Below are 12,234 nucleotides of genomic sequence, written 5' to 3' on the forward strand. Positions count from 1 at the left end.
CTCAGGTCAGGATCTCAGGTTCCTGGGTCGAGCCCCGCATTGGGCTCTCTGCACAGCGAGAAGCCTGCTTCCCCCTCTCTCTGCCTGCCTCTCTGCCTACTTGTGATCTCTGTCTGTTGAATAAATAAAGAAAAATCTTAAAAGAAAAATAAAAAAAAAAGATTGGAAGCAATGAGCCCCAGGAGAAGCTGCTGGTGCACAGTGGTCCAGATGAAACCTGAAGTCGAGCAGTGATGGTAGGGATGGTGAGAAGAGGTCCAAGCTGAGAGAGGTATTAAAGAGATCAGATCCACACCAGGACTCAGTGCCATGTGGATGTGAGGGGTGCAGGAGAAGCAAGGATGGCTCCTGAGATTCCAGGACTCTTCTTTCCTTTTAGAAAAATGGCCAGGTATAAAGCAATAGCATGCAAGGACCTCATGAGCGTCAGGACCAGCAAAAAAATTCTGAGTTTGTAGCCATTTTCTTGGAGTGCCTTTGAATGAGCAGAAGAGCAAGTTAATGAAATACAGAAAACTAAGCACCCTGGCGGTTAGCACTGAGCACTGCTGGGAATTCAGTGCGTGAAAAAGGAAAACATCCTATGCCAAGCCTATGCTCTCCCCCCTTAAAGGAAATCAAGCCTCAAGGAGCCCAGTCTATTCATTTGGGACCAGCTGGAGCCCTGGAGTCCCAAGTACTATTAAAAAAAAAAAAAAAGACCCTCCCCCGAGGCTATATGCTGAGGGACTCGCTCATCTCCCCACCCCAGCTGTGTATAACACAAACCCCTCCTTCTCAAATTTATGCAGATATTAAAACAAGGCCTCAGACCAAAGGGAACAATGATAAAAGAGGGGTTGTGGGTAGAAAGCGTAAATGAAATCAATGATCCTAACCTCAAAACCCGCAGCTTTCCTCTTGTGCTCCGGTTCACAACCCTGTATCAATCAGCAGGGGCTGTGGACAGCTAGCCAGTCAGGCCTGAATTGCTAGCTTGAGGACTGAACAGTAACCCAGCGCGGGCTACACTACACATCTGAGCAAACCCATCCGACAACATTCCAGAGCTAGGAAGGGAGGTGGCAGCGTTAGGGGGTGAGATCTTCACCTCTCCACAGGGCGGGCACCATCTTCTTCCCAGGCAGCAAGAGTGGCAATCTGGCAACCCTCAGGCTGCCCAGACTGAAGCAGGCAGGATCGGCAGCAGACACGCCTAACAGCTCTGGCAAACCACAAACGAACACCAAGTACATAATTAATCTCTTTCAAGAAGGGTGTCTCATCATCTTAAAGTTGTTACCCTTTATCATGTCTGAGCTTCACTGATCTGATGTCTCAAGTTTCACCGGCAAGTGTGAGTATGGGGCTCAGTAAATCTCAGAACTCTCAGTTCTTTCAGGAGTGGTATTTTTTATTTTTATTTATTTTTAAGGATGTATTGATTTATTATTTATTTGAGACAGAAAGAACACGCATAAGCAAGGGGAGCAGCAGGCAGAGGGAGAGGGAGAAGCAGGCTCCCACTGAGCAGGGAGCCCAATGTGGGGCTCGATCCCAGGACCCTGGGATCATGACTTGAGCGGAAGACAGATGCTTAACTGACTGAGCCACCCCTGTGCTCCTAAGGAGCGTTATTTTTTAAATATTCATTTGCTTTTGTTGTTTCATTCTTCTAGGTCTTTCTCCTCGGTCCTTTCCACTGAGTTCCTTCACCATATCCTCCTGGATGCTGGTAAAAGTCATTTGTTAGAAAAATCCAAACAGTTTTGCATTTCTGTAATGTGATACATTCCAGAGGCTCAAGCTCTGAAAGAATTCCTCAATTTCACAACAATTTAGGAACAACAGCTAGCACTTACTGAGCACATACTACACGCAGGTGCTATTACCATCTCCACTTTCCCGGTAGGAGACCTGTGGCACAGACAAGCAGGGCAATTTGCACAAGGTCCCACAGTTAACAAATGACACAGGCAGGATCTGAGGTCAGACGTCTTCATGATGCAGAGAAGAAAAATTAAAGGTTTAAAAAAATACATGACAAATGATGGAACAAGGAAAAAGCCTCTCAAGGAAAATTGCTCTTATTACTTTAAGTGAACCATGGTCTTTTATTAGACAGATCCAAGTCCTGGAAACAAAACAAACGGAGGGAGCCCATGCTGCCTGGTCTAGGCTCCTTTTGCAGAAGGCAGAAAACCCCGATTTCCAAAGCTGTGCTTTTCTGCCATCTTTCAGCGCCTTCCAAGTGGTCTGTCCCGATCACAGAGGTCATTCTCCTGGATTTGAGGGAAAATGAGCTGGAAGCGATGGAGCTCTAAGACTCCTTGGGTTGATACCAAGCTTGCCCCTTTCCAAAGAGCCAAAGGGATTTTGGTGAATTCTAGTTCAAGCCTCTGACTTGAGTCTGACCCAATACAACCACCCAGGACAAGCCACCTACACAGAGAAGCAAGAAGATTCCACTTCCGCTGACTGGAGCAGGTAGACCAGGGATACCTCCTGGGTGCTGGTCTCCTGCCTCCAACTTTATCTTTTCCTTTCTGTCTGGCAGGAAGTTGAGGCCAAGCCAGACACCAGCAAACCTGTGTGATCCAAGACCTGTGGTCCCGTACCATTTCGTGTCAATACTCCCACACTGACTAAATGTAGTCCATCAGACATCCCGCCCAGGCAGAATGGAGTCCAGTGGTTTTAAAACCAAAACCCTTGTTCCCCTCTATGACGCTGTGGATCGACTCTCCTAGTCTGACAACTAAGCAACTTATCCTCATCTGAAGGAATAGAGCAAATCCCTGAACTTTCCAACTACTCATCCCATTCTCTCTCTACAGAAATCTGAAAAATGTCTACCAACAAAACAAAAAGCAAACCTACTTATTAAAACAAGTCTAACTACCTTAACTTCAAGATTATATGTTTCCTGACAAAACTGCTCTTATAAAAGGCACTCAAAGTTCTATTATCATCTAATTACAATTTCTATACAGCTATTTATGTGTGTGTGCTTGGAAGCTAAAAAAAAAATGAAGCTTTCAATTACTTTTGCACCTACCACAAAAGCAAGTAGAAACAGGACAACCTTTCACCGGGACTTTTTTTTTTTTTTTTCTTAAATGCTAGAGTCCTTTTCTTTTTTTTTTTTTTTTTTTTTAAAGATTTTTATTTATTTATTTGACAGAGAGAGGTCACAAGTAGGCAGAGAGGCAGGCAGAGAGAGAGAGAGAGGAGGAAGCAGGCTCCCTGCTGAGCAGAGAGCCCGATGTGGGACTTGATCCCAGGACCCTGAGATCATGACCTGAGCCGAAGGCAGAGGCTTAACCCACTGAGCCACCCAGGCGCCCTAGAGTCCTTTTCTTAAATGCTGTTTTCTCACAGCTCCAATCAAGGTGAGCAAAGCCAGGCAAAATGCAAGCATAACGTATATGGTCATCCCCAGACTTTCTTACTACATAAAGGGGAAATTGATTAAAAAAAAAAAAAAAAAAAAAAGTACCACACAGCATTTTCTTTCCCCACCATAATTTTTCAATTTTCTTTAGAGTAATGCCAGCCAATAACTAATTAGAACCATACCCTTTGTCATCCCAATGGGAAGCAGTATATGAAAGGTTGTAAAGAACAAATGTTAATGAGAACTTTTAAAAATTAGTAATCTGGAACTCTAGTTGCCCCTCTGTGTAAAACAAATTCTATCCTTTGAAACTATTTTTAGAGTTGGTGAGACAACATGGTCAGGGTCCATCAGCAAGAAGGTAAGTAAGTGTTTACCCACTCAGCACCCTGAACTGAACTGGGGATGCGCTGGCCTTCTTCACTGTTCTTATTATGAAGTTGCCATCACAAGCTCACAGACTTACTTCTAAGCATCTCGATTTCAGACAGGAGAGATAAAAACTCGAAATTTTTTTTAAAAAGAAGGGAATTGTTTATTCTCTTTGATTTCAAGGGAGAAAATACTTCCTGTCAAAGTGAGTACCTTGCTTTTGTAGTTTCTAAAAGTATGTTTTCCATAAGAAACACAGCTGAAGTCTTTTTACCTGGTATATCACAACGATTATATCTGGGATCAGGTCTCGAGCTGCCCAACTGCGAACATCCAGAAGCAGAAACTACAGCCTTAAAAACTGGACTTCTTTACCAGAACAAAGTGAACCAGTGGATGCGAGACACAAAAACTGAGAAAAAATGAATTTTTGACATGCTCGGCACCACGGTTTGGCCATGCTCAGCATTCTGAACTGTATTTTCAAATGAGGGTCTGCCCTGTGTGGTCCAGACTTTCACCCCGGTGGAATGAGCAGGTCCAGACTAGGGACAGAGACCTACTTTTTGTGTGTGTGCAAAAGGACTAGCCAGGGCAGAGAGAACCAAGCATGGCACAGATCATATGAAATAGTCTCCTTTTCCAAGAAAAAGCTTAAAACATTTGCAACACATCTTAATTTGCTTCATGTTTTTACCATCCAGCAAATTTCCTTCATCCACTGTGAAAAACACAATAGGCCTTAGGTCTGTAACATTTACCATCATTATGTGTTTGCAAAAACTAGAAATCATTTGTATTGCCCAATAAGGACATTTTATACCCACTGGTATACTACAGAAATTCGCGGTAACAATGAAAATATTTTTTGGTAAATCACTTTCTGAACATTATTCCTCCCTCAACAGATCATCAAAACAGCCACCAAGGAAAACAAAGAATTCCCATACATCTTAAGCAAATAAAGGACTGGCCATTCACATTCATGCACTATCAAGTACATAAATCAAATAGGAGCAAAATCATCTAAAAAGTGGTTAAAATGCCAAGTTTTGCCTCTGTGTGGTTAGTGAGCCCATGTTTTCCCAATGTTAAATTTACAAACTGTATTTGTTAAACTGTATTTCCTACTTTAAATCCCAAGTCTGTACCTTACACTGCCTGGGGATCGATGATTTACTGGAGACATTTGGGGTCACAGTATAAGCCTTTCGCTCTTACTAAATCTAAATCATGCTTCTCAACAAGGCTCTGTACATATAAAAGGAACACACGGCAGGCCGTTACCATCCTCCCTAGAGGCACCTAAAAGCCCCTGAACGGCCCTTCTCCTGTCCACTCCATAAACTAAGATTCTCCTCTGAAAGGGAAGGGGCTAGATTCACACGTTGCGTCAGGCTCACCAATTAGGCAAGAGCTCTCCAAAACTTGTCCTGTTTCGATTCATGACGAAATTTCACGAATTCGTTTTCTTAAAACAGACACCTTCATCCCAACTGACACTCGAAAACGCAAACTAATTTCAGCAGGAATGAAAAGTTGACAGCGAAGTGTAAATTTCCCCCAACCCTCGTTTCTCCACTTAATCTGCACCTCTGTTCAGCGTTTAATTCGAAGTGTGCCGAGACAACCCGGACCCAGCAACTAGGGGGCCGCACGGACGGGTCCGTTCCCGTGCCTGGGAGGCATCTGGGGAGGGACCGCCGGACAGGCAGACAATGAAAAGCTCCCCGGTGGCCACCAGTCGAGCCCGCGGGTGCGGAGGGAAGAGAAGAGGAGAGGAGTGAGCGCCCCTCTCTCCCAAAGCCACGGTCAGCGGCTGCCCCCCGGGACGCAGGGCGGCCTGGCCTCGGAGTCCCGGGTCACTGGGTGGGGGAGGGGCGGGGTCCCCTGAGAAGCAGATTTCTTTTGGGGAGAGGAAACTTCCTGGTCTGGGCATTATGGGTAGGGGGCGAGCGCCTCCCCCACCCACTACAGGTATCCGCCGAGAGCCTGGCGGCTAAGGGAAGGAAGCAGCCCCTCCCCGCGCCTCCGGCCGGGAGCGCGGTGTCACGGGGTCGGGACCCCCAGCGCGGCCGCCCCTTCTACGAGGCTCCCAGCGCGTGGGGACCTGGCTCGCCACTCCTCGGGACGCAAGCCGGTATCCAGGGCCGGAGGGTGTCAAACTTACCCCCACGGGAGCGGTCTGACGCCCGCACGGAGGAGTTGCCGCGGGAGCCCCAGGACGGCGGGGTCCTCCGACCGGGGCGGGCATACACAGAGGAAGGGGACACTGAGGGACACGAAGGGAAGCGCGTGCAGGAGCGCACGCAGGAGCGTGAGGGGCTGCGAGGGGCGCGGGCGAGGCCGGCGAGGACCCTGCTCCCCCAACTCGCGGGCTGCTCTCCCAGGCCGGGGGCGCCGACGAGGCCCGCGCCGCTCACCTTTCTGTGCTTCTCCTTGTAGGGCAGCGCCAGCCACGGCATGTCCCGCACGAAGTCCTGCCACTGTCGCTGGTCCTGGTCCGAGGACACGAAGACTATCTCCAGGCGGCGCCGCGGCTCGGGCTCCGCGGCCGCCCCGGCTCCCGGCCCCGGCCCGGCTCCAGCCCCGGCCCCCGGCCCGGCCGCCGCGTCCCCCCGCAGGCGGCCGTAGAAGGCGGCCAGGCTGCCGCTGAGCTGCGCGCAGGGGGCGCTCAGGCTGCAGCCGAAGTAGAGCCCGAGCAGCGAGATGCCGCGGGCGCCCAGCGAATGCACGTCCACCTCCTCACCGCCGCCCGTCACCAGCTTCTCGCCGAGCAGCTCCTCTAGGAAGCCCGACATCCTGGCCCACCGCAGCCCCGGGGCACCCGGGTGGGCAAGCGGCGGCGACCCCGCTCGCTGGGTCCGCGAGGCGGGCGGAGGCGGCGGTGGCGGCGGCGGCGGCAGCGGCGGTGGCGGCGGCGGCTGGCGCGGGGCAGGAGAGAGCCCCGCCCGCCCGGGCCCGCCCACGCCCCGCCCCCTCCGGGCTGCCCTTGCCACGCCCCCTCCGTGGCAGTCTCGGGCCACGCGCTGGGCCCAGATCTGCTGCAGCTGGCCAGCGGGGCAGGGGCTTCCACCACGCTGCGGAACCGCCCGGGAAAGCACCCGGGCGAGAAAGCTGACCGGAAACGCCCCACTCTGAGGGCTTTCTCCCAGCTAAGTGCAGAGAGAAGAGGGGTCCTTGGAACCGGCCTCTCTGAAGCTGTAGTCCTCAGGGAGCTGGACTTGGCCTCCAACCTTCGAACTCTTGATTCTCTCCGGACCTCCCCCAAACATTCCCACAGTACCCCCCACCCGAGTGCTCGCTCGCCTGTGCTCCTCTCTCTCCCCAAAGCCTCATTGACCATTTCGTACTCCTCTGGCCTCTTGCAATGCTTACAGGACTTAGCATCTTCATACACAATTACTTCATCAGTCTGGGTCTCACTTGCACTACTTTCTCTACTGTATGTTTCGGGTATGTTTTTGTCTACTATAGGAGAAGCGGAGGACGCCACCTCTTATATTTTTCAGGTAGCTTCTGATCTGGAGCTAGGGATACGTGAGAGAGTCCACGATACTTGCACGTGGGTCACAGGTCTCCATGTGGGGGTTCAGTCCACAGGTCGCCAGCAGCCATTCCCCTCCAGCGAGTGGCTCTGTTCCATCTCCACAAGTGTAGGCAACAGATGCCACAGCGTCTTTCAATCAATGCTGATTGCACTCCTGAATGGGTTCCATAGCTTTTATCAAGTCTGATGATAGTTAAGAAAAATTCTAGGAATTTTTTTTTTTTTTTTTTGCCAGCTGGCAAGATGCTACCCTGTGCTTAGCTTAAACAGGTGGCCTGTGGAAAGCTTTCCCGCCTCACACACACACGAAAAAATAAAATGCATACCCTGCCAACCCGCGAAAGAGGACCTTTAGTGTGTGTGCTCAGCTACCAAGAACCTAGTGAAAGGAAAAAAACGCTCCTCTCACTGCCCTCCAGCATGCCTTGTAAGTTATTTCTTGGGCACCTACCGCCATCTAATGGAAAGAGTGAAAAAAACCCGAGCTCTGCCAGAGCCCAATATGTAGAGATACTGGCAGGCATGGTATTTCTGTTATTTTATAGCGGCTTTCCACACACACACAAATACAGATACAAATCGTGGCACGCTTTACAAGAGTTCAATTAAACTTCAATGTAATTCCGAGATCTGGGCACAAACATAAATCTTCATGCCTGAGGTTCTTAGTTTATTTAGGATTGAACAGGGAGTTGTACTGGTTTTCAGTGCCATGAAATGTTATCACACAAACTGGTGAAACAGGCGGAGATGGAAACCCAGAGCAGATAGGCAATATCTAAAAATCAGATTCACTTTCTTAGTTTCCACCTAATATTCCTGCTCATTTCACAAGGAGGATCTTTGAAGTGAGGATTGCCTTTAAACAGGCAAGAACCATATCACAAAAGGCAAATTCTGAGTCTTAGAGTGTCGTGCCAAAATTCTATGCCACCGCAGGGATAATCTTACTATAAAACATACAGAAAGCATCACTTTTTTTTTTAAAGATTTGTTTATTCATTTGAGAGAGAGTGAGTGCACACACAGGGAGAGGGAGAAGCAGACTCCCCGCTGAGTAGGGAGCCCGATAGGGGACTCAATCCCAGGACTGCAGGATCATGACCTGAGCCGAAGGCCAGGCGCCCCAGAAAGCATCACTTTTTAGTGAAAATATATTAAGCTATGAACATAACAGACATTAACTTACTAGATATCTTTTAAAATCCTGAAAGTAGAGGCCCCTGGCAGGCTTGGTTGGTAGACCCTGCAACTTCTGATCTCAGGGTCGTGAGTTCAAGCCCCACACTGGACATAGAGATTACTTATTTTTTTAAAAAGGCAGGGGGAAGTCCTGAAAGTAAGTTAAAATCCTCGTTTTCTCATCTATATCATATTTGAAATACCCCTTGGTGGGTTACATTAGGCACCACTGAAATCATGTGAGACAGATAGATCCTATGTTCTGACATTTTAAAATGAACACTGATGAGGTATAAAAGGACTAGAAGCATTTACACCCTGTGGAAGCCAAAGGACAAAGTGTATGGTGTGGAGCTAGGTGAAGTGGGAGCTGGAGGGATTGCAAATTTGGGAAATCAGTGAAGTCACGATTAGAATACTTAACTGTGGTACACTAGGTGCAAGTCTGATATAAAGAGGCAGTTTGTTCAGTATTTTACTTTTATTATTTTACAGGAAAGCACTTTCCACTGGAGTATGTCCAAACCAGCATCTGGCACCTGGGAAAGTGAGAGTTTGAACATACTGCACATGAAATATAAATAAAACGTAGAGAATTGTTGGTGCAGCAGGCCTTGGTTAGAAGCCAAATAGCGCAGCTGCCTTTTAAAGGGGTGTGGAAAGAGTGGATTTGCGGTGGAAATGATTCCAAAATCATAATTCTAGTGGGTGTTTTTTACAAGAAGCCCAAGGAGACTCATTAGGCTTCCTGTAAAGAATAGCCAACATCCTTTGGCTTGTGAAAACCACTTTCTCTGCGTATGCACTTCAAAAGACCCACTTATAGACAATGTCCCTACTGGTATTTAGCTAGTTATAGGAGTTGACTGGCTATTCCTTTTGGGTGTTTTTTTTTTTTTTAAGATTTTATTTATTTATCAGAGAGCGACAGAAAGAGCTTGCACAAGCAGTGGGAGAGGCAGGCAGAGGGAGAAGAAGAAGCAGGCTTCCCACCAAGCAGGGAGCCTGTTTCGGGATTCGATTCCAGGACCCTAAAATCATGACCTGAGCTGAAGGCTGATGCTTAACTGACTGAGCCACCCAGGTGTCCCTGGCTATATGTATACACATATAGATGCCACCTTTAAGATTTTTAAATCCCATTTCTTGGTTTTCATGTATAGTAGCATATGTGCGCAAAGATATCTGTATATACAGATACTTACTGATACGCTGGTGAAATCAGAAAAAGACTGGAAAATTGGAAAGAGCCAAACTGTGAAAAGACAGAAATGATAAAATCATAATCAACCTATGATTGAAAAGAATGAAAATTCAATGTGCACTGTATTGGTCTATGTTCTTCAAAGAAACAGAACCAGTATCTATAGTGATTTATTATAAGGAATTGGCTCATATGATTAGGGAGGCTGAGAAGTCCCAAAATCTGCAGTCAGCAAGCTGGACCTAGGAGAGCAGATAGTAGAGTTCCAGTCTGATTCCAAAGGCCTGAGAACCAGGAGAGCTGAAGGTGTGAGTTCTGAGTCCAGGAGGTCTTAGGAGAACACCTAAGTCTCAGCTTGCAGAACCAAATCTCCTTCACCTCACTTTTTTGTTCTGTTCAGGCCTTCCTCCAATTAAATGAGACCCACATGGGAGATTCACAGGTTAATCTCATCAAGAAACGCCCTCACAGACACACCCACCATAATGTTTAACCAAATATCTAGGCACCCTGTGTCCCAGTCAAACTGATACATAAAATTAAACATCACATGTCAACCCCTTTTGTCAACTTGGTGCCCACATCTCCTTAAACCATGCTTACTCTCCAAATAAAGACAATAATAATAACAAGATTGCGATTCCACCTAATGTGATACAGATATCCTGTGTAGAACCAAACATGTACTAAGCCTTTCCCCATGAGAGGAGATGAAGTCCTTCAGTGATATTTACTCTTCTCCCTCTGCTGTCACTTGAATACAATACTGTTAAATTAACAACCCTTAAATACATCTTATATTACATTATAAGTGAATAAGAGAGGGAAGAAACAAAGACATGTGCCAAACATATGTGTATACACACATACTCATAGCGATAAAAGAAGGAAATACTCACGAGATCACAGCTAGTATTATTACTACCTTTTGCTACTATCCTTCTCATATTTCCTTTGTCTTCAGCAAGCACCTCAGCTGGTCTCGTTTCTTTAGCTGGTGGAGTGACTCCAACCTTCACTCCTGAAGGGTCTGGGCCATTAGTAGTCCCACCTGAGTTAGGTTGTTGTAGTTTTGCACTGACTGCAATCACGAGGTATGCCCTTAGGGATCTCCTTTATCCCAAACGTAGTCTTCCTTGCCTCCATGGTGGAGTAGGAGTCCACTTTCTCCTTGAGAGTCAGGATTCATCACCAGCCAGCTTGGTAGCACCCTTCTTTGCCTGCTGGTTCCGAGGCATGAAGAGCCCCAAGGGGCTGGATAGCAGTCTTAACTTCCGGGACAATGGAATCATTGTTGTGTTTCCTTGTGTAAGCATCCCTCCCTTTGGAAGGATGACCCCAGGCCAGGAGAGCAGAAAGTTGTGCGAACAACAAGCAAAATTTTTGCTAGTGGGAAACTAGGGGTAATAATTAGTGGTGCCCCCTCCCCTGCCTTTCCCTTGATTCCTGGACCCATGAATTCAGTGGACACTAGTTCGGAGCATACACAGCCTTCTAGAGGATCTTTTCCCCACCCTACAAGGTACTGCCAGTTAACAAGCGCTATAAATTTCACCTTCAGTGTTGGGGAAGATGGTGAAAAACACAGTAAAACCAGTGAATTCCGTGAGCATGGGTCCACTGCCATGTATCTTTTTGAGTTCCAGGATCGAAAGCAGTGCCGTATGGCATACCACCATGAGGCATAAGGCATCCCATAAGTCCACGGATAGAAGTTTTGGCTGAAGCCAAAAATTGTGTGCAGGGAAGGCAAAGCCACATCCAAAGTAAGTATCTATTCTAGTAAGAACAACACATCTTCCTTCCTTGATGGAAACAATCCAAAGTAACCAACCAGCCACCAAGTATCTTGTTGATTGCCCCGGTGCCACACTAGACACCCGGTGCTGGTCTCCGTTGCTGGGAGATCTGGCGCTTGGCAGTGACTACAACCAAGTTAGCTTTGATGAGCAGAAGTTCATGTTGCTGAGCACATGCATGACCTCCATCCTTGCCCCCCAGGGCCACTTTGTCCATGAACCCAATGGGCGATGCCAGGTGTAACTGTGCAAAGAGGCCAATTAATAGGCACAGAATGGGTCATCATACCTACTAGATGAGTAAAACCTTCCTTGGTTGAGGTCACCCTTTGGTGAGCATTCACAGAAGACGTAAATATCTTCCTGTATTTTTGCCACATACTTTTCCCCCAAAGTTTCTTGTGACCAATTTTCTAATTGCACTCCTTCCAAGTCCCTGACCATTCAGGCAAACCATTAGCCATACGCCATGAATGAGTATATAATCTCATATCGGGCCTTACTCCTTCTAAGCAGAATGAATAACCAGGTTCATTGCTCAGAGTCCCGCCCACTGTTTAGAAGGCATAATAGCAGAAGCTGGGAGCATGGACACTTGAGCCACTTGTTCATGTATATGACTTGTGCCTTTAGGACCTGCTTGGGCACAGTCGTTAGATACCCCTTCCATTTGACGATGGAGTGTTCCTGCACATTTACAGCTTGTTGGGTTAGATCATACCCACTTCATGATGGTAGCATGGAAACTTGG

General features: G+C 47.5%; 1 protein-coding gene and 1 long non-coding RNA gene across 2 annotated transcripts in view; both read right to left on the reverse strand.

Moving 5' to 3' along the window:
* NXN (nucleoredoxin) overlaps window positions 1–6,669 on the reverse strand; it is a 151,834-nt gene extending 145,165 nt beyond the window's left edge. Inside the window, exon 1 of the mRNA XM_082707162.1 lies at window positions 6,172–6,669. Coding sequence (XP_082563288.1) covers window positions 6,172–6,549 — 378 coding nt within the window. The 5' untranslated portion in view covers window positions 6,550–6,669. The remainder of the gene's footprint in view (window positions 1–6,171) is intronic.
* Window positions 1–12,234, reverse strand: part of LOC309851678 — a 355,127-nt gene that overhangs the window by 147,105 nt on the left and 195,788 nt on the right. The window lies entirely within an intron of this gene.

Source organism: Mustela nivalis, assembly GCF_964662115.1.
Source record: "Mustela nivalis genome assembly, chromosome: 17".
Classification (NCBI taxonomy): Eukaryota; Metazoa; Chordata; class Mammalia; order Carnivora; family Mustelidae; genus Mustela; species Mustela nivalis.